General features: G+C 41.3%; 2 protein-coding genes across 11 annotated transcripts in view; one reads left to right on the top strand and one right to left on the bottom strand.

The window, feature by feature from the left end:
• Positions 1 to 1825: 1825 nt before the first annotated feature.
• On the bottom strand, positions 1826 to 20819 carry LOC149749114 (uncharacterized). Of its 3 annotated transcripts, none has more exons than XR_016393227.1 (2): positions 19830 to 20819; positions 1826 to 2360 (listed from the first exon to the last, which is right to left on the bottom strand). XR_016393227.1 is itself a non-coding variant. In XM_089911621.1 (2 exons), exon 1 carries the CDS (start codon positions 19343 to 19345, stop codon positions 18875 to 18877), a length of 471 nt encoding a protein of 156 aa, XP_089767747.1. In that variant the 5' UTR covers positions 19346 to 19496; the 3' UTR covers positions 13782 to 16702; positions 18462 to 18874. The 3 variants fall into 3 exon arrangements, 1 of the variants encoding a protein (XP_089767747.1); XR_016393228.1 differs by lacking the exon at positions 1826 to 2360 and adding an exon at positions 13782 to 16702; XM_089911621.1 differs by lacking the exons at positions 1826 to 2360; positions 19830 to 20819 and adding exons at positions 13782 to 16702; positions 18462 to 19496.
• TET2 (tet methylcytosine dioxygenase 2) overlaps positions 19434 to 21920 on the top strand; it is a 133818-nt gene continuing 131331 nt past the window's right edge. For 7 of the 8 annotated variants that reach the window (XM_089911617.1, XM_022567067.3, XM_089911618.1 and 4 more), the window contains exon 1: positions 19434 to 19563. The gene's annotated coding sequence lies outside the window, so the exon portion shown is untranslated. Of the gene's footprint in view, positions 19564 to 20371; positions 20391 to 21920 lie in introns of those variants that run through there. The other variant, XM_089911615.1, reaches the window with a different exon arrangement.

The following is a 21920-nucleotide window of genomic DNA, read 5'->3' as shown; positions in this document are numbered from 1 at the left end:
AGCAAAATTCACCAACAAAATTCAGTGATCTGGATTTTTAGGTCACTCTTCCTCAGTAAAATATGTTGAGAATTATAGAGGGAAAAGAACACTGTTATAAAGAAGGAAAGCATTGTGTAAAATATATGTATAGGTTGGTATCTTGCCACTGGAATATTACAATGAGAAGCCAATTCAGGCATTACACCCTCAGAACTTTCTAAACTTTTCTAATGATAATGAATCACGAGATTTCACAACCAGAAGATGGTAAGGTGGTGGTAACATTAAATGGGGAAAAATGCTACTTACTGTTAAACTTTGAAAAATATACCAATAGAATTTAAAATCATACAGAAAGCCATTTTAAAAAGCTGACTCACTTTTGTCAAAATTGTCTTTCCTAAAAGTCTTCACTAAGGAGCATATTACTGGCATGATACACAATTATTCTTCATAGTGGTGTGACACCCTGAGTATCTTTGTGTAAATATCTAATTTAAATTTTTTATTTTGCAATAAAAAGTAGATAATAGTATTTTTCCCAAATTCAGATACACAACAGGTTGTCAAGAAATTCCATATTGATTGGTAATTACTTTTTAAATTTATTTTTATACTAAATAAGACTTTATGTTCTAGAAATCTGTTTATACAAAGTAATGCTTGAATCTCTTGGGGAGAAGGGTGTATACTCAGGAATAATGTTAATATCAGAGTGTAAAGTACATTCATTCCTCTGGAATGAAAACAGTTAACAATGTTAAAATGTTCATTAAAGGCAAACTACTTAATCATTAGAAAAAGCCACTGAAAACACTGAATGTGTGAGAAGTCACCTCTTTAAGTTGCATAGATGTAAGGTCCAACTGGTTCCTCCTTTGAGGAGAGGCATTTAAAGCCACGTAGCTGGAAGAGAAATATGTTTCTCTCCTGCAGCTCAGGTCTCCTTGTGTCAGCTCCTTCCCACCATGAAATGAACATAGATAGCTTGAAGGAAATTTTGCATTAGGTCATAATTTTCCTCTTTTTGTATTTTTCTTGCATTCTGAGGAAGTGGAATAAGTCCTCAGCTGAAAAATAGGCCCTCTTTTCTTCACAACAAATATATATTAGAGGTAAAAGATACATAATTCAACAAAAATGAAGGAAAGAGTTTACCAGTGTAGAGTCTGGGGGCTTCCCCCACCCTACCCCCATCCCCCCTGGCTGGCTCTTGTTTTCCACCAAGGCATAATTAGATTAAAATTTTTTCTTAAACCTATTTTTAGACTTGAGGATTTGAAGTGAGAGGGGCCTAGTTTAGCATTTCCTTTCATTTTTCTCACCTGTTTTCTTATACCTTTCTGCTTCAGAAAGTTATAGAAACATCTAAGAATTGAATACTAAGCTTGTCATTCTATCCTTAAATTTGTTTAAGTGAAGGTTTAGAACTTCTATTTCATCCCTACAGAACTGAATATTGCAGCAAAAAGTCTATCTCTTGCTTTATATCTTTCTGATATAAATTTCAGATTTTCAGTCACTTCCTATAATTGAATCATTATTTATAATTTTAGCATAGTTCAAGTCCATTTTTAGAACATGCAGAATTAAATGTTTCAAGTTCTGTCTATATCTTAGACAGAATTAAATTCAAACTAATTTTAAAAGAGTAACAGTTTCTAAGATCATTACTTTTACATAAACTGATTAATCAAACTAAATTTTTGTGCCCCCCAAATTATGAATTTAGAAATACACTTGTTATTCTGTTACATATCCCTACTTTTCATAAAGCACACACAGTTTATCATGGATAGTGTTGACAGATCTTCTACACATAAAGTTCTCAGACCACTTGTGTCAGAGTTATCTGGGATGCTTGTTTAAAAATGCAGACTCCTGGACCATACTCCAGCCCTAGTAGATGAGAATCTCTGGGAATAGAATCCAGAATCATCTTTTTAAAGAAGCTTCCCAGGAAATCTTTATTCATTCTAAAGTTTGACAACCATTGCCATAGAGGACACTCCCTCTAAATCATGAGAATAAAGGAAAAGTTGGATTTTTGTTTAGTTTTTGGTCACCTAATCTGCTACAAATACACACACACATACACACACATACACACACTCATTATTTGGAAATAATCCATTGTATTTTATGGGTGTACATGCTAAATTGATGTAATAAAGAGCCACCAAAATACAATGCTTTAGATACAATAGAATTTATTTATTTCTCATGGGGGTCTTGGGTAGGGAGGTGGCTCCAATCCAGGTGGTCATTAAGGGATCCAGGTTACTTCTGCCTTGTTGCTCTGCCTCTTCTAGAGGGTTGTCCTCATCTGCATGGCCCATGGTCAACACTGGCTCTTACCATCATGTCCACAATCCAACCTACAGTAGGGAAAGGAGTTGAAGTGGAGAGCAGTAACATTTAAAATGTGATCTACAAGTTGTATACTTTACTTTTACCCATTGGCTAAGATTAAAAGAATAAAAAAAAAAAAGTTTAAGTGATGGAAGACAGCCAGAACACTTCTAACTTCATTAGAAAAGTTCCAGCATTTCTTCTTAGTCTTAATTAATATATGTACATGTGACATAATTAATGCTAATAAATCATTCTTCATCTTGCTATAGGTAATTATAGCAATTGGTGGGCCTATTCTCTTCCATGTTTTCATGACAAATGCTTACTATATTTCTATCTTCGAAAAGAAATAGGAGTCCTACCAACTATCTTTTCAAATTTTCAGTTCACAAACAGAGAATGAGCCAGAACCTTAGTCATTTCATCTATGAAATGCTAACTGGCTTGGTGAATGTACAAAAATATACATGGATACAATTCTATGCCAAATGAAGGGAGATCAAATAGTAGACACTAAAGAAGAGTAATGTAACAATGTGTATACAATACTCATCTACCTTGTCCTCAGTGACGCCTAACCACAGTTAAATTTGGTCTCGCTACACACACACTGGGTACTAATATAGGTACAACAGTTAGCCGACTGATTCTTTCCCCTTATTACTTTTTGGGAATGAAATGGGAAACATTTTATTGGTGTTCCTTCAAGAAGAGTTACTCAAACAAAACTTGCTCTTCAAAAATCTCAAATATGATCACATCCCTGATTAAATCCAGTCATGACTTCCCATTGCTCTTGGGTTAAAGGTTCGTTCAATTAGTAAGGAAATAAACCCAGCATAAACTAGATTACCCCCAAGAAAGTGGGAAGGGGGGTGGGGGGGATTGACTCACATAAAGAAAAATTCAAGGATAGATTATTTTTAAGTTCAGCTAGTTGAGGTGACTCACATGGGTCAAATGCTCTTATTTGGTCTATTTTAGCTTTATTGTCATGCAGGTTCTTCATTTACAATAGGTCATAAAAAACTCAGGCCTATATTCTATATTAACAACAATCCCAACAGAAAAAAAAAGCCTCTTCCCCAGCCCCAGAACTGTTTTGTTGCTTTTGATTTAACTGGCCTAGATACCAACATGTGGTTAGGATGTCCAGAACCAATCACTAAAGTCAGAGGTTTACAATGTTCTGATTGGCCATGTCTGAAGCTGAAAGTAAAGTCAGATTCACCTGGTCACATGTAATGAAAGTTAAGAGTAGTTCCTCTGGGAAAATTAGGGGGTGGACCTAGAAGAAATGGATTCCTGATAGGTCAAAACACAGATGTTTACTATAGTTCACCTCCTGGCTGCACAACATCCACACATCTTTTTCTTATACCTAACAATTCAAAATTCCCCAAGCCTACATTAAGCAATAATATCATATGGAATCAAAAGCATATGTACCAGCACCATTCAAGTGTTACCCAGTTACAGCAACCAGGCTGAGTCTAGACTCTCTTGTTAATGTGCATTCCTCCTGGTTCAGAAACCTATTGTAAAATGATACATGTAATCATCTCCAACAAACAATGTATATTTGTGAGGAGGAAACAAAATAACTACCATAAAAACTTCTATTTGAAAAAGGGGAAATGGGAGGAGGGGTGGCACGCAATGGACTATTTGCAGGACAGGAGTAGAGCAATCCCTTGCCTTGGCTTTGGAGTGAATTTCTTGAGGACCCCTTTTGTCTACTCTGGAATCTGTCTTCGGGGATGACCTCCCGTGTAATATGTGCTCTATGGCCATCGGTGAGAAAGGCACCGGGGAGTTTTTACTTTCTGGTCATCACACTCTACTACTGGTGCTATTTCTGTTAGTGTGGGTTTAGGATCCTGAGTACTGCCTTGGGGGTTGAGCAATCACAGCCCTGAGTTTATGGGTGTTTGAGTTTCTCTGGAAACCCAAGTTCCTTAAAAGTTTAGTAAACTCTACAATCTATTTGTTTCCTATAAATTCAGGGAGTTAGCAACGAAAGCCAGCATTGGTACTGAGGCCTAATCCTTGATTCTAGATCCTAAAGGGGTGGTTTCTGTCTTCTAACAATTAACCTTGATGTTTTGTCAACAGAGGTGGGTGCAGCTCCTGATTTCAATCTTATCTTCTGATTTCATTCTACTCTCCCCACTTTTGCTAGCACTAGATTTAGACTGGAACAGAGGACTTTACTTTTCAGACTCCAAACAGTTATAAAGTTTCTGACTCCTAGTTGTTTGGGATTTCAGGACAAGGGCTAAAGGGCTGCTCTTAGTGTTTTCACTGCTCCCAGACAAACCAGCTTTAACTGCAGCTTGTCCCTTTCTTAAACAACCTCACTAAACCTCACAAAAAAAGAACCAGTACAACACTGCTACATTTAAGATGGATAACCAACAAGGACCTACTGTATAGCACAGGGAACTCTGCTCAATGTTATGTGGCAGCCTGGATGGGAGAGGAGTTTGGTGGAGAATGGATACAGGCATATGTGTGGCAGAGCCCCTTTGCTGTGCATCTGAAATTGTTACAACATTGTTAACTGGCTATACTCCAATATAAAATAAAAAGTTTAAAAATAAATAAAGAACCAGTACATTACTATCTAAAGAAAAAAAGAAAAAAGAACACATCTTCTAATCTCCAGTCTCAGTAGGCCCATACTCTGAGTCCCAAGATACCACAGATAACAAGTTAATCAACTGTTGTGTTTCACTTCTCAGCTAAAGAAATGTAAGCAGATAGGGTAGGGGATCCTTGGAGAAAGAGAACCAGGCATGGCTTTCTTGACAGAAGAGAAGCCATTTTGGCCTATGACATTTTTTTGATCTAAGCCTGGCCACAATGCTTGCCCTTGAATGGGTCTCAGTAATAAGGATCTTAAGAGAACAGAAGGACAAACTTATCAGGCAAGAGAAATAACAATAACAAAGATAATAAATCAGTTGTAAAGACGCCAGGTTCTATTTTGATAGTAAAGACTAGCATCAAGCACTGTCTTGAGCTGTTTTACAGAATTTAAATCCACACCCCACCCCCACCCCCCACCCCCACCCCCAACTCAGGTGCTCAACCTCCAGATCAATTGGAATCTAAGGAGTGATGATGTTGACCTTTTCTGACCCTCACTACTTTGATCAACTGAAGTTGGATTCTGTCCCAATTTTGCTGTTTGGGGAGAGACTGCTTTGGACCGGTGTTCTCCTTACTGGCTGCAAGTAATAAATCTTTCCTTCTCCTGATCTTTCGCTTGGTTGTGGCTTTTGGCTTGACATCCACCAAGAGGCTGAAATGGAGCAGGACCCTGTGGGGTCCTCCCAGGTACAAGTCCTTTCCGTGTCTCCCATTTCTTATTTGTAGGAAATAGGCTTCATTCAGCCTCCTTCACCTTCCCTGAGTTCCAAAGTGTAGAGGCAAACAGTTACTAATCACAGAAGGGAGGGAATGCAGAGACAAGGGAGGAGCAGTCAAGAAACAATAGTGCAGCCTTTGGGCAGGGTCCCGGTTCCTCCTCAAGGAGTATATATAACAATATCTTCTGCAGGAACTAAGGCCCCCACTCAGGTGGAGGATGGTAATTTCAGGCTGAGTACAAGACTCCTAGAACACAGCCCTGTACCAGCCAATCAGAAGAAAGCCACACACCCTGCAGCCCTCACCCCAAATTTTCCCTATAAAAACTTCTCCCTGAAAACCACCAAGGAGTTTGGGGTTTTAGAGCACAAGCCACCCATCCTCCTTGTATTGGTGCCTTTACAATAAAGCTGCACTTTCCTTCACCACAATCCAGTGTCAGTAGATTGGTTTTATTGTGCATGGGTGAGGGGACCCAAGTTTGGTTCGATAACAAGGTGAACCCAGTTTTCAGGTAACAGAAAGAGGTCCTCGTTGCCTCTTTTCTACCTACACCTGGCTAATTCCACAATTTAGCTGTCACCACACTTTGATTCTTGTACCACTTAAAAAAAATAATAATAGATCAAGACACCTCCAGTTCTAAGTTACTAAAATATAGCTCAAACAGGCTTGCCTGGTAAGAGGAATTTACCGGTTCACAAACCCGAAAAGTTATGGAGCAGATCTATTCAGCGATGTTAACTGGACATAATCTCTCAGCACCACTCTCCTCTGTGTTGGCTACAGAGAGACATTTCCTTTGAGAGAACTGAGCTTTTCCCTCTGGTTGCAATAGCCAACACCACCAGCAAAAGGCTCAGAGTTGGCCCTATTGGTTCTGATTGGCCTGGCTTGGGTTGTATGTTTCCCTCTCTTAACAATTCCTGTGGGGAGAGCAGGAAGTTATTCTCTGATTAGCCATGGCTACTTCAACACAGGCCCACATTTGAAGCTGAAGGTAGACTGGCTCTGCCTAAACCTCATGGTTTGAAGACTGGCTCTTTACCCAAAAAACTGAGTTCGCCTCTTGATGGATGTTGAGCCAAAAGACACAACCAAGCCAAAGACGGGGAGAAGGAAGGATTTATTATCTCTTGCAGCAAGTAAGGAGAACACCAGGGATCTTTCCAAAGCAGTGTCTCCCCAGACAGCAAAACTGGGAAAGTTTTAAGCTAATGGTACATGCATATTCATGTACCATTGGCAGTTGACAGAGCAGTTGACAGAGACTTGAGCAGTTGACAGAGTCCAAGCTTTAGTTGATTGAAGTCATGAGGGTCTGAAAAGGCCAACATCATCATCCCTTAGGTTCAGGGTGATCTGGTGGTTGAGAGCTTCAGGCTAATCTTTACCATTGAAATAGAACTGGGGGTCTTTACAACTGATATATTCTCTTTGCTATGGTTACTTCTTTTGCCTGAGAAGTTTGTCCTTGTGCTCTCTTAAGATAATTACTACTGAGACCTATTCAAGGGCAAGCATTGTGGCCAGGCTTAGCTCACAAAATGGATTAGGCCAAAGATGGCCTCTCTACTGTCAAGAAAGCCATGCCTGGTTCTTTCTTTCCCCTACCCTATCTGCTTATAGTTTCCCAAGGATAAATCATAGTATCATTCTCTGACAAAAGTGAGGATGGATCCTGAGAAGTTTAAATCAATATATAATGACCAAAACAGATTCAATGTGACCTACAAGGCCTTGTATGTCCTGGTCCCTGCCTATCTTCAACCTCATTGATTGTATTCTCCTACTTACTCATTGGGCTGCAGCCACACTGGCCTTATGACACATCCATTTCTGCTTTGGGCCTTTCCCATGTGCAATTCCCTCTACCCGAAACAAGACTCCTCTCCCCACACCCCATTTGATTGGTTCATTTCTAGTTATTTTTCAAAAGTCAGCCCAATTATCACTTCCTCAAGGAAAGCTCAAGTTGACTTCTAAACTGGGTTGCATCCTTCCTTGTATCTTCCCCCACAGCCTCCGAACCTTTTCTTTGTAGTGCCTGTCATAATCGCAATTTAAGTGTTTAGTTGTGTAATTACTTTCAGGTCTGGGCAGACAAAATATCTCTGTGCCTTTAAAATATTTATTTATTTATTTAGCTGCACTGGGTCTTAGTTGCCACCCGTGGGATCTTCGTTGCGGCATGCGGGATCTTTAGTTGCGGCATGCAGGAAATAGGCAAGCTGAAGGAATATGTGATGCTGGAGATAATTCTTTTTCTCTCATTAATCTCTATATGTCTGGATCTAGATTTTCCCCAACTCCCTCTCCCTTGCACACCAATACCAATTTTTTCCTAGGTTGGTTGGTCACAATTACCTAAAAGAGAAGATATTTTAGTTACATAATAATACATAACTATGAGGGAAATCGGGAGCAAAAATAATTTTCAATAAGATATTTCTGAAAGGTACATCATGTTACTTAGTGCAAAGTGCTCACAATCTGAAATAGATAAACTTCGTTCTGGTGCTAGTTGAGCCATTAACCAGCTCTTTGTAGAAACTTATTTATTCTCTCTGAGCCTTTACTTACCTGTAAACTGAAAATAAATATCTACCTTGCAGGATCCTTGTAGTATAAAAATAATATGTACTTTGTGCTCAGCACTCAGTAGACAATCAATATTTGGTATATATTCTTATGATTATTCTTGGATCACAGAGCTGTCATTATAGTACAAAGCATGGATTAGAAACCTTAGCCATCACTGCACATCACCCAGATGGAGATTGTCCCTCCACTGTAGGATCCCTTTAGTATGTATTTATTAGCTGCAGTGTTTTATAATACACCCTTGTGTTTTGAAAGAAGCTCCGATTTCTAGAAATTTATGTTATATTATAGATACCACCTCAGCCTTGTCCAACCACCAGCATTTAATTCATAATACATTTCACAGACCCCATTTCTCTTTCTCTCCAAAGCCATGAAACTTGTGAAGAAAATCTACAAAGCCCACTAGGGAGGGAGAGAGATGGAGGGAGGGCACGATGAAATGAACTCACTAAACCAATTGTCCTCCCCTCCTTTGTAAGGCCTATGCGCCTCCTCAGCTTGTCAGCAGAATACTCTTTTAAAAGACCCCACCTTGGGGCTTCCCTGGTGGCGCAGTCGTTGAGAGTCCGCCTGCCGATGCAGAGGGTACGGATTCGTGCCCCGGTCCGGGAAGATCCCACATGCCACGGAGCGGCTGGGCCCGTGAGCCCTGGCCGCTGAGCCTGCGCGTCCGGAGCCTGCGCTCCGCAACGGGAGAGGCCCGCTCACCGCAAAAAAAAAAAAAAAGACCCTACTTTTCAGGGGCCTTGTTCAGTAAGTTTTCTTTTCTTTCCTGTATCTTTAACCACCCACCTCAATCTGCTCTCTCCCATCAGTAACGTGCTGGAGTCTTTCCCATCTTAAGACATTCTTTCCTCCATCCAACAACGCCCTGGAGCTTCTTTGCTATCTGCTTCCTTCTCTCTGTAGCCAACCTTCTTTAAACATCGGCTCTCCCTATCTCCACATCCTCACTTCCTGTTTATCCTTCAACCTCAGGCAATCTGGCTTCTGTCACCAGGACTCTTCTCCTGAAGCTCACTTGGCCAAGGATTGCAAGGAATGCCCCACTGTTATACCCAAGGCACTTCTCGTTACTCGTCTCAGGTGACGGCTCCTTAGTATGTGGCCCTGCTCACCAGGTCAGACCTCGTTCATGAGGCTAGTCCTTAACTTGGTTCCCACAACAGCACACACCTCTGGTTTCCTCCTTTGGGGGCTCCTCTTCTTTCACAGGGGGTGTCCCTCTGAGGGTCCTGTCCTAGAACTCCACTTTTCTTCTCACTCAGAGTGTAAGGGCGTCTCCCTCAACCGCCGTCTGTCTGCAGATAATTCACAAATTTCAAACTCCAGTCTGAATCTTTTTCCTAGGTTTCAGGCTCAGCCATCCCACTGCTTACTGCACATCTCCCCATGGATGTCCCTCAGGTGCCTCGAACTTAATGTTTTGATCACTGATTTCTTTTTTTACTCCGCTCTCAAAGTCCCACTTCCAGGTCCTCTTCTCTTCCTGTCATTTCTATCTCCAGTGAAAGTCACCACCAACTGCCCCAGCCAGGTCAGAAACCTGGGTGACATTCTGGAGCCCCGCCTCCGCTTCTCCGTTCTTCCAAGCAGTCACTAGGCTCCATTTCTTCTACCTCTGTGACGCCCATGTACCTGTCCATTTCTCTCCTTCCTATTGACGAATCTCTAATTCAAGACCACTCTAATTTTCCCTAAGTTACTACCCCTGTCTCCCCACTGGTGTTCTAGCCCCTGCTACTGTGTTCTCTCAATCCCCTCTCCCTAGTGCTACTAGAGAGATATTTCCAACATCCAAATCTGATCATTTTCTTCTCTCTTAAAACCCATGATTGACTTTCTACTGCACTTAGGCCACAACCCAAACCCCTTACCATGACTGTCACTAACCCCCATGATCTGGTCCCTGCACATGGCCACAGCCTGAGTAGTCACCCTCTCCCTCTTCACTTCCTATACAAGTCATTTGGAACGTGGGTTTTGTTTTTTCTTTTTTTCCCCCTCAAACATGTCGTGCTCTCTCCTGCCCCCGATTCTTCATATACTCTTTTTACTCTTTTATCTCCACCGAGCACTCTTCTCTGACTTTCTACTTGGCCTGAATAATTCCTATTCATCCTTAAGATCTTAGCTTAAATATTACTTTCATGGGAGGTTTGCTCTGAGCTTTCAAACATGAGGTAAGCACCCTTCTGACTGCACCCCAGCACACAACACAGAGTGTTTTATCACAGCCCGTTTACATGTCTGTTTTCCCACTTGACTATAAGTTCTTGGAGGGCAGGGAACACATCTTGTTCACTGTTATATCACTGAATGAGAGAAAAAATAAGAAGTATATTGAAGTGAGAATAATGCAATGAGCCATCACCATGTAAGTTTAATTTTAAATATAGAATTAATTTAAATTTAATTTTAAATATAGCCTTTCTTAAAGGCTGAGAAAGCAGAGCCTGGGAAATGCTACCACTAATGTGAAACAAGAATGACCAGATATGTCGTTATTATTACACCTTTTAAGGGATGTTTTTGCGATGGTATTTCCATCCGTTTCTGATCCTTCTGTGATTTGAGGATTTCCTGAGCAAACCCTCGTAACGATGCCATTTGACTCTGGTTATGGTCATGTGCTGATTAAGCTGCCTTTCAAGAATGTGAAATTGAAACACAAATGACACATCAGTATCTCAAGCATCACCATAACCTATGACAGTTTAGAAACTTCAGATGAACCATTTTGCAATGGAAAATGAGACTAACAAGCCTTCATTTCTAAAGTTTTTTTTTTTTTTTAATTTCTGACAAAGTGTCTTGACTTGTTATTCTTCCCCTTAGAAATGCTTTTTAGGGAATAGATTAACTTTCCCCTCACATTTGGAATGAACAGAATTCCTACCACAGTGGATGGCCTACATTAAAACATAAACAAGTAAATAAACGAAAAACAGTAAACACACTTTTCCTAAATGTTTCCATTACTGTAGCATTCTGCTCTGCCTGTGTGAGCATAGGCAAGGAATACAAATGTATCAGCCTATAAGATACAATGTCACAGGTTGATCAGAGCTTCTTTTCTGCCCCCAGGAAGGAATTAAAGTTGGTTTATTTGTTTCCCTTTGGTTTGTGGAAAGAATACTGAAGAAGACTTAAGTCTCAGAATGTATCACCTGCTGTGTAATCCTGGACAAGTTACTTAATCTCTCTGACATGTCCCCTCATGTGTTAAATACATGTTCCCTAGTGTTAAAAAATAAGATAAAATAAAATGGGATTCATAACTGTCTCACCTATTTTAAAGATTATTGTAAATACTAAATGAGATAATGCATGTTAAAGATTTTGGGTAGGTTTTTTAGTAGCAGAGTCTAGACTACAATCCTAAACCATGTCATTTACTCATATCAGACTGACTTTAACATTCCAATAAGTATGCTTTTACTAGTTTCTCTGTCTAAATTTTTTTGAGTATCTGTTTTGTGAGTTGATACTACTTTTACCTTTAACAGTGGCCCTCACCCACCAAAATTATGACTTTAGCCTTTTTTGGATTTTAAATTTAGAGAAAGACTCTTTTGGTTCTTGTTCACTAGTAGACAATAGCTATTAATGTTTTAAGATTTAAGGAGAATCAGGAAAGTCTCCTTTATTAAAGTATATCAGTATTACCACTAGGATCACACCCACCTGACATCTCCCAACCCTGTGCTAAGCACACCATTCTTCAGTAGTTCTCACTTCCTTATCTCTCTCTACCCAGTCTAACTAGGGTCAGTGATCATAAGATTTCAGAGAAATAAATGTTAGGGACCCCCCAAAGAAATGCTTCTTTAGCATGTGTTTTTGATGTTCTGATTTAATGTGTGTGTGTGTGTGTGTTTCTTTTCACCTTCTACTCCAACTTTTCTTTCAGGAATCCCTATTTTGTGGTCACTACTTAAATGTACTTTATTCTCTTGGGGCTTAAAGTCATTGTGAAATGCAGAACAATTGCTTGGCAATCAACCCATGTTCAACTTAGAGGCGTGCCTAATTACCGACAGATCAAGGAGATTTTCTGCCAAATAGTAATAGTATTGTACTCTAAGATATAAAATAAGAAAACAAATTAAACAGGGGTTGGTGGTGTAGATCTTTGCAGGAAACTACCCTGCCTTCCCACAGGCTCTGAGTTGGCACTGATTCAGATCTCATTAGATTTTTCTCACACATCTCTAGAAAGTATGAAAACACACTTTAGAATATTTGAAGAAAATTGGATGTCAAATAGTAACTACCCTACCTCCTTTTTTATTTTTCCTTCTTTTCCATATAGAATATCATAAGAAAGGGAAGAATTTAACTCATGGGGACCTAAAATTAGTTTAATCTGTAAAGCTCTTTCTTCCAGGAAGAACTGCACTAATAGTTAGCTGCTTTGTAATACATTCATAAACTATTGCATGACCATTATTTTGGAAAAAGAAAGAAATCAGAATCAATTTGTCTATCTGCCTGGATTAAAGAATGGTTTAAATGTTTTTAGAAAAATGTGATGAAACTCAACCAATAGAATTTTTTTTTTATTAGAACAAAAATCCCTAAGTATTCTTCTCAAGTTGAACTCAGGCAACTTTCAACACTTCTTTCTCCCCACTGCATCAGGCTATCAGTCCTATCACTTGCATTTTCCCCTGCTCTTTCCTTTTCACTAGTAATAATCTGGGTCATTCTTTGGCTGCTAATTATTTATCTCTTCCTCAAAGGAGAGTTGTTTGTTTGTTTGTTTTTAACCTGACACAAGAGAACTTAGAAGGATTTAACCAACCTGAAATACAGAGAGGGAGTCACAGGCAAATTTGCTCCATCTTTGCAAAGGTGTGAGGGCTTCACCAGACTGTGGTGAGATACCCACTGTTTGCTTTCTGTCATGGGATGCTCCATGAATGACAACATTTTGTGCCCATTAACTATTAATATTATGTGTAAGCATTAATTGTTTTCATCGTATTTTTACACATTAAGCTATACCCGCGATTTTTCAGCAGAGCTGTACATCTGATTATCCGTGAATCTTTTGAAAAATATTGTTACTCTAGCCCCATCCCAGACCTCGTTAATTAAACCAAGACACTGCTGGGGGTAGAGAAGTGCAAGCTAGTTATTTGTATTTTTCAAAAGCTCCAGAGGTGAGTCTCATTCATTTTCCCAATGGAAAGATTTGGTGCCATCCCATTCTAAGTATTTTATCCCCAAAGATCCATGTCCTATGAACAATTTCAGTAGGTGGCACTCTTTCCACCTGTCAGCTTCCCTGTTTGGCGGGAATGAACCCTAAGTCATTCAAGGAAATAAGGAGCAGATCAAGGATGCAACGTCCTTTCACCACACTAATACTGAAAACAGGTAGCAGAACTTATCTGTAAACAATCTGTTAGTGGGGTTAAGACATATGTTATAGGGATGGGGGGAGTGGGCAGGAGTGTGATACCACATTTGTTTATTACACAAATATAATCATTATTCCAAAAAGTTCAAGCATGCCAACTTCTAGCATACAATTGGAAACAAAAGAAACAGTGTAGAAAGCAAATGATTAAAAAACAAACAAACAAAAACCAAGTAAAAGTTTAGACAAGAGTTTTTGTTTCTGCTTTTGTTTTATGAGGAAGAGATAGGGAACACTAATGTTATTGTAAAAAAACCAAAAACACAACCCGCCCCCACACACACACCCTAACTGTGTGAAAAACTTATCATGGCATTAAACATAGATATCTGTATCTGCTAAACTGGGGAGACAGAACAGTGTAGCTTGCAAGGACATGAGCTTTAGAATCAGACAAACCTAGCTTTAGATTTAGACCTTGGTTCCAGCTCTTTAATCTCAACCCAATCACTCAACTGTTAATTCTCAATAAGCTTTTACTTACCTTATTTGGTTATGCTAAGCATTAAATTAAAAGATAATAAATGTAAAAGAATTATTACAATGCTTGGTACATAGCCAGTATTTAACAAGTAAATGTAGTATATGTAAATGCAGGTGTTGAGTTGTTTTTTTTAAGTAACAGAATAATGGAAAATTATTTTGAGTTTTGAAGGGAAGATTCTTATACTAGTTAGTACTAATAATGGTGAGAAAAATTTAGATGGAGATGAGCAGGAAAAGATATGAGGATAATTTGGGTATAATGAAAAAGGCCTGATCTTGGATTCACTAAACTTGGGTTTGAGAGGTGATCCTCTATTGCAGGAAAAGTCACTTAGCCTCAATTTTCATTTTTATAAGACAGGAATTATATGCCATTTTAATGTGGCATATGATTTTGAATATTAAACTGTTAGTGTACACCTTACCACAAAAATATTAGTGTACAAAAATGCTTTTAAAACTATAAAATCCTATATAATAAACTTCATTATTGAAGTTTATCACTGAAACTGAAAAATTACTCTATCAGAAGAAAGTGGGGGACTTCCCTGGTGGCACAGTGGTTAAAAACCCACCTGCCAATGCAGGGGACACGGGTTCGAGCCCTGGTCCAGGAAGATCCCACATGCCACGGAACAACTAAGCCCGTGCGCCGCAACTACTGAGCCTGCGCTGTAGAGTCCGCGAGCCACAACTACTGAGCCGCGTGCCACAACTACTGAAGCCTGCGTGCCTAGAGCCCGTGCTCCACAACAAGAGAAGCCACCGCCATGAGAAGCCCGCACACCACAACGAAGAGTAGCCCCTGCTCACCGCAACTAGAGAAAGCCCACGTGCAGCAACAAAGACCCAACGCAGCCAAACATAAAATATAAATTAATTAATTTTAAAAAAAGAAAGTGGGATATTAAATGCGTTACCAAAGTTGGATGAGAATAAGAAGAGTAGTTATTGGATTGTGAATTCAGAATTTATGAGAAGAAAAGAGATTGATATTAGCAACACATTTGCAATACTTCTGGAGGCACTTCCATGAGATTTGTCTCACTAATGAGCCTAATATTCTTTGTCCACACCTCGTGGCATGTGGGATCTTAGTTCCCTGACCAGGGATTGAACCCATGCTCCCTGCAGTGGAAGCTCAGAGTCTTAACCACTGGTCCGCCAGGGAAGTCCCCCTGATATTCTTCTTATAACGTCTCTGACAATATTTTAACAGGATTAAACTTTTGAGTTTCATCTAACGTTTCATTTTAACCCCCATTAAATCAATACACACATTGGAAAGCTCCTGATTTGAGTGTTAGGATTATATCATTTGTGTCTATTTCTTTAAAATTTCCAAATGATAGAAAGAGAAATTAACCATATGAAACAAGGTCAGGAAAAAAGTAGAAATCATATTAACAAAAGAGACTCTATCAAGAATCTCATAATATTATGATCCTCGGCTTTAGACAATAATGGTTTGTATTAATAATAATGTATATCAATAATTTGAAGTGTTCTGTCTAAATGTTTCATCTCTTGGGGATTTTTTTAACTTGGCATTCTACTTATATTAAATATGTACCTTTGTATGGTGTGCAGTAATGTCACTAGACAAAAGAAACAAGAAAGTCCCTTCCCAGCAATGACTGCTGTGCTGTTTGAAGGTCAATTGTCTTTTAAGCATGGAGAGAATCTTTATCATGTCATACTTCAGAAATATGTTTTTGGAGATGGGAAACAACAGGCCATGATTTAATGTTTGTTAAACCACTATAATTCTTTCAAAGGTGTATGCGCCACAACTTTCTCTCAGTTAAAGAGAAAATCAAGTCCTTAAAGAAAATTTCCTATTCTGCAGGTGGGGAGGAAATTAAGAATCACCTATTACTTTTTTGTTAGTACAAGAAATTTGCATTGTAAAGCAAGCTGCTATTGTCAGCTCTTTTTCTTTTTAATAGAAATTTATTTATTTATTTATTTTTGGCTGCGTTGGGTCTTCGTTGCTGCGCGCAGGGTTTCTCTAGTTGCGGAGAGTGGGGGCTACTCTTCTTTGTGGTGCGCAGGCTTCTCATTACGGTGGCTTCTCTTGTCGCAGAGCACGGGTTTCAGTAGCTGTGGCTCGCGGGCTCTAGAGAGCAGGCTCAGTAGTTGTGGCGCATGGGCTTAGTTGCTCGGCAGCATGTGGGATCTTCCTGGACAAGGACTCGAACCCGTGCCCCCAGCATTGGCAGGCGGATTCTTAACCACTGCGCAACCAGGAAAGCCCTGTTGTCAGCTCTTTAAAGGACAAAGCAGACAGGAAGCTGCCTCCACCCTATGAGGCTCAGAGACCGAGCAATTGAGTTAGACAGCAGGTACCCAGCCCAATCAAGTCAATTTTCTAACACAGAATAGCATGTTGTGGGACTTGTTCTATTAGTTTTTTTTCCTCTGGTAAGGAAGCAAGGATTTTTCTGTGTGGAAATAGTGCTGGTCTTTCTAGTTGGAGAAAAAAAAAAAAAGAAAATGGTAAGGAGTTTGATAGCAATTGACTGCTGTTAAAACAGCAAATTATCTTTTAAAAAGATTATCCACATCTGTAAGAGGAGAAATCTTAAGAATGCACACAATTAATAAAAGCTTGCTCCGAATTACCCACTAATATCCAGTCAACAACGTTCACTATAGCTTATCTTTCCCAGAAATAGCAAGTAAGAAAGAGGTGTTTAAAAAATCAACAATACAAAATTTCACTAAGATATTTTACACCTGGAGACCTTTAGAATTTTACTTCCTTTTGCTGTTGAAAAGTCATAACAGCCAAGAGGAGTAAGGTATTTTCTTTTCAATTAACAAATGTCATGGTGGTTAAGGGTGGGGTGGGGTGGAGGTGCAAAGGAAGAAGTTGGCAAGAAAAGGTTCAGGGCCTGTTGCAAAACCAACTGCAAGCCAAGTATGACTCCAGGTAGACGAGAACCACCTGCTACAACAAAGAGAGAGGTTTAAAAGATGAGAGGGAGGTGACCCTACAGACCATTTCCTCAATTATCATATAAATAAGGGCATATACGGGTGTTTATATCAGACACATGCCAATACAATATTTGCCATGTTATTCAATGTAGGAAGACATATAATTACTTCTATACTTCTAGTTAAACAAGAAAAACTCTTGAAAGTAGATGGCTTATGACTGGTAATAGTAATAACCAATAGTAATAACCACCTGGGCACTTAGTGTCATAGTTAATCCTCACAGCCGCACTGTTTTAGATGGTGTTTGACAGGTGAGGAAACTGACATACACAAAGGGTTAAGTACCATGCTCAAGGTCACACATTTAGTAAGCGTGGAGTCAAGATTCATCTGCCTCTGTGGACTCCAAAGCTCACGCTTCCCACAATTCTGCTGTTCTGTGCGCTGCACAACTGTACGTCACAGCCTTCGGAAAACTTTACTTTTGGGACTTGAGAAACAAATTACAAGGCACCTTTCAAACAGCTTAAAGTCCATTAGCAATTGCCAAGACTTCAGTGACACACTAGTGTACCATTAGAAAAGATGGAAATTCATTTTACGTGAATGCTTAGGGAAACGAACGATTTTACTTAGTCTAGTGCAAAACCAGAAATCGAAGTCAACTTTGTCTCAAAGTGGAATAAACAGCGTTTCACTTCAAACGCTCTTCTTAGTAACAACGTGACACATACAAAGAGTTCCTTTTTTAACCCTTTTCAAAGAGAAAATATTCCGATTTCATAAAATTAGGTAAAGACTTCCAAAGAAATTTGCGGACAAAAAACCGTGAGCTACACAAAATAACTTGTGTTTACTTAAGAGTATCGTGATCACAATGTAGTGATCCCGTAAAAGATGTGTCCAAAACGTCTATCTAAAATTTGAATGCCAGTAACGTCAGAACTTCTAATAGAGGGCAAATCTCAAAAAACCATCTGATATACCAATTCACGTGGGCTTTGTTCTTGATCTCATCTTCACATAAAAAATTTATGATTGGGGGAAAAAAAGCATTAAAAAGAGAAGTAAAACTACTCGGCAATGGAAAAGAAAATCTGTCAGTGGATGCGAGTGGTTATATAGAATTCCGAACTTCAGGGAAAATCGAGCGTCCGTCATTCGGCGTTTAGTTCTTTATGGGTCGATGTCATTACTTAATTATAAGGCTGGACATTTTTTCAAAATAGAGGCTCTTATGGGGGTAAATTTAAGCATTTGAAAGTGCAGATTTATTTCTTACAACCGAATCCAGCGCGAAGTGGAGAGTCACTGGTGCGAAAGCCCTCTCGGATCTGCGTGAATCCTTCTTCCCAGCCCACGTGGCCAAAGTAAACAGAAGGTGGGCCGGGGCGGGGAGAAGCGGGCCTGGGTCAAATTCCTAATTTGTCGAGTCTTTAAAACTACAGGCCCCTAAAGCACTAAGGGCATGCCCTCCGCGAAACTGGGGAGTGCTTCTGCTGAGCGAGATGAAAGCGACTGTGTGGAGAGGATGCCAAAGCGGGGACGAGGCGGGGCGGGTGGACCTACCAGGGGGTGGGTGCGCGAGGGGGCGTGTGCGGGGATACCTGCCAGGAGGTGGGAGTCGGGGCGGGGGCGGCGCCCACCTACTCTAAGGAGGCGGTGGGGTGCGGTACCAGCAAAAAGTTTAAAAGGTTAAACTGGGGTCTCGCAGCCTCCTGCCAGGGACGCACGCCACCTCCCCCTTCGCGCCCGCCCCGCGCCTTCACCGGAGTGGAAACCCATCAGAGGGTCCCGGGGGCCGGACCTTCCCCCGCGTGCCCCCGCCCCGCGCTCCTCCGGGCCCACGGCTCCCCACGCTGGCTCCCCAGCCCCGGCCTCGACCGCGCGCCCCCTCGTTCGGCCCCAGGGGCCGCCGGCTTTTGTGCGGGGAGCCCCGGGGCGGGGAGCCGATTCCCGGGGAGCCGGGGCCGAGGGTCCCGGGGCGGCGGCGGAGACCGGGACGGAGGAGGCGGCGGCCGGGTGAAGGGGGAGGAGGCGGAGGAGGAGGAGGAGGAAGCGGGGCGGAGAAGGCGGAGGAGGAGGAGGAGAGCGGCGGCTGCGGCGAGAGCTCGGGCGGCCCCGCCGCCTCCTCGCGAGCGCCGCGCGCCCAGGCCCGGCTCGCATGCGAGTCACGTCCGCCCCCTCGCCGCGGCCGCCCCGAGACGCCGGCCCCGCCGAGTGATGAGAACAGACGTCAAACTGCCTTATGAATATTGATGCGGAGGCTAGGCTGCTTTCGTAGAGAAGCAGAAGGAAGCAAGATGGCTGCCCTTTAGGATTTGTTAGAAAGGAGACCCGACTGCCACTGCTGGATTGCTGCAAGGCTGAGGGACGAGAACGAGGTCAGAGCGCTTCTCTTGTGCCGCGAAACTCTCCCTTTCCTCTCCCCTGCGCTTTCTCTCGGGCTTGTGGGGACTGGGGAGCAAAGCCTGCAGTGTCACCCACAAATACCAAGAGGGAAGAGGGAAGCTTCACAAATTACTGGAGCCTCTTCAACATGGCTGACAAATATAGTTTTAATTCCCCCCCACCCCCCTTTAAACCTGTAGTTCTGTGTCCTCCTCTCTCTCCTGCTAGTGCTCGTGTCCTCCTCGCCCAGAAAACTTACCTTTGTGAGTCCGGCCGGCTGCTTTCCCGGCCTTTTATCCTCCGGAAAGTGATTTTTCTCTGCTTTCCTTTCTAAAATAGTTCAGCTGTGGGGGGCACGACCTTCCCCTTGAAGCTTCCCTACCCCCTCCCTTCGTGGAAGGCAGACGAACCTCGGGTTTATCCTCGCCCGCCCTGGGGAGAACACAGACGGAGTGGTCTTCGACCCTTTTCTCCGCTGGGGCTCTGGGTCTGGGTGTGCGTTTGCGTCCGCCCCTTTCTGCCCCGTGTCCCCCTTTTCGGGGGCTGCGCTCAGCGAGTGTCAGGCGAGTGGAACAGGAGTCCACTCAGTGGGGTTTTGTTTTTTCCTGAAGTCCGCGCGTTTTGTTAGCGGTGCCGAGCGAGAGAGGAAAGAATAGTTTCTCTGGTTCCCTCAATAAGACCCGAACCCACTTTTCTCGAGGTACATCAGCTCTGCGATGGGCTGTACCTTCCAGCCTGGGGAATGTGTGTGAGAGAATTTGTGGGCAAATCTGTGTCCTGGCTTTGTGCTTCTCCCGAATCAGCTTCGTCGGGTTCCCCGGTAAGTGACAGGCAGACACAAAGGCAGGCGCAGGCCGGGGGAGGGGGCGGGCGGGCAGGAGGCGGGGGGGGGGGGTGGGAGTGTGGAGAGTTGGAAGACTGCAAGGTCAGGGGCGCCGAAAGAAATGAAACCCAATCCCAGTAAAGAAACAGAGACGTAGAGAGCAGATTTCTAACAGTCCCATCCAAATTTATCTTTCCCTCTTGGCTGCTCTCTTTTCTTTGGTCTTTTATCTCTCTGCTTTTCTCTGTGTCTCTTTTCTCCTCATCCTCTTTCCTCTTCTACTTCTTCTTCCTCTTCCCCTTTCTTCCCCTTCTTCCCCTTCCTTTTCTCCTCTTTCTCCTCCTCCTTTTTACACACATGAATCTTGCTGAATCTCTTTCATTGGGGCTGCTCGTCTAGCGATATTAGGCTAAGTTTCTATGGAGACTTTTCTACCTATGGCAAATAAAGCGTGGGCTGGATAGACTGCTGAGAAGGTCGAATGTGAAATATAAGTGAAATTTACTGGCTGTTACCCTCATGACATACTTTTAATTGCATTGAGTGAGTTTTCTTCCTTCTCGTAGTGTTTAGGAATTGAAAAAGGATCATTTTCCAGTTGTTGAAAATTTAGTGAAGTATTTTTATATTTGTCTGTCTAGGGAGTAGGATATATCCAAAATTTAAAATCTCGAGTCACACATTGTGCTTTTCCCTCTCCAATCAGGGATAATAATGGCAAATACAAATCTAAAAGTATTCATCAACAAATGATCCAACATAAGAGGAAGAATATATCTTAGGAACAGTTGGAATGTACATAGAAAAGACAATTGGGTTGGATTGGGTTGGGTTGGGTTTGATTTAAGACTGTGGGTATTGTTGCCTGGCTAATGAAAATCATTATATTTGCATTTTAATGAAAAGTTGAAATACTGGAGGGGAGTTATATTTTCCATGTTTGCATGTGTGTTTTGTAATAGGTTTGAAGTAGAATATAAATTTCAACACAATAAATACTGATTTTTTAAATGTTATCAAGCAGAGAAGTGTTAGTGAAAGACTGGAAAGTCAAACAAGTTTAGAAGGCATGGACATGATTAAAAGATGGACAGAGGGAAAAAGCACAGTAATGGACATTACTCCATAAATCGGATTTCCAAAACTATTTGTCCTCAATAGTTCACTTTGTAACTCCTTGTATTTTGATCTCTGGAAAAGCAGTTAAATTTACTTTAATCATTGATATCGGAGGCATGATTACAAGGGGGACATATTACTCATCTCTGTGGAATAGAAACAGCTCATTTGGTTAGTTCTTATTTGTCCTAAATAATAAAGAAAACACTTAGGAATTTAGCACAAATGCTTACTGTTTGTTGAGAAAACTGTGGTTAACTATTCCAGCAATTCAGAATTTAAAATAAATAATTTCTTTTGCTAACAGTGGTATATAACTACTTTTGGGGGACTTTTCAGATGTTGTATATACTGTCTTAAGGCTATTCAACTAATAATAGATATATCACATTGATAAATAAGGATATC

This window comes from Delphinapterus leucas, chromosome 5, assembly GCF_059928025.1.
Source record: "Delphinapterus leucas isolate spDelLeu-1000000601 "Yukka" chromosome 5, BTC_Dleu_Yukka2, whole genome shotgun sequence".
Taxonomy (NCBI): Eukaryota; Metazoa; Chordata; class Mammalia; order Artiodactyla; family Monodontidae; genus Delphinapterus; species Delphinapterus leucas.
Note: the sequence above shows the minus strand (reverse complement) of the source record. Positions and strands in the feature narration are given on the sequence as shown.

Excerpts from the sequence above, each read along its gene's own strand:
- LOC149749114 (XM_089911621.1), bottom strand. The coding sequence starts at position 19,345 with ATGCGAGCCGGGCCTGGGCGCGCGGCGCTCGCGAGGAGGCGGCGGGGC.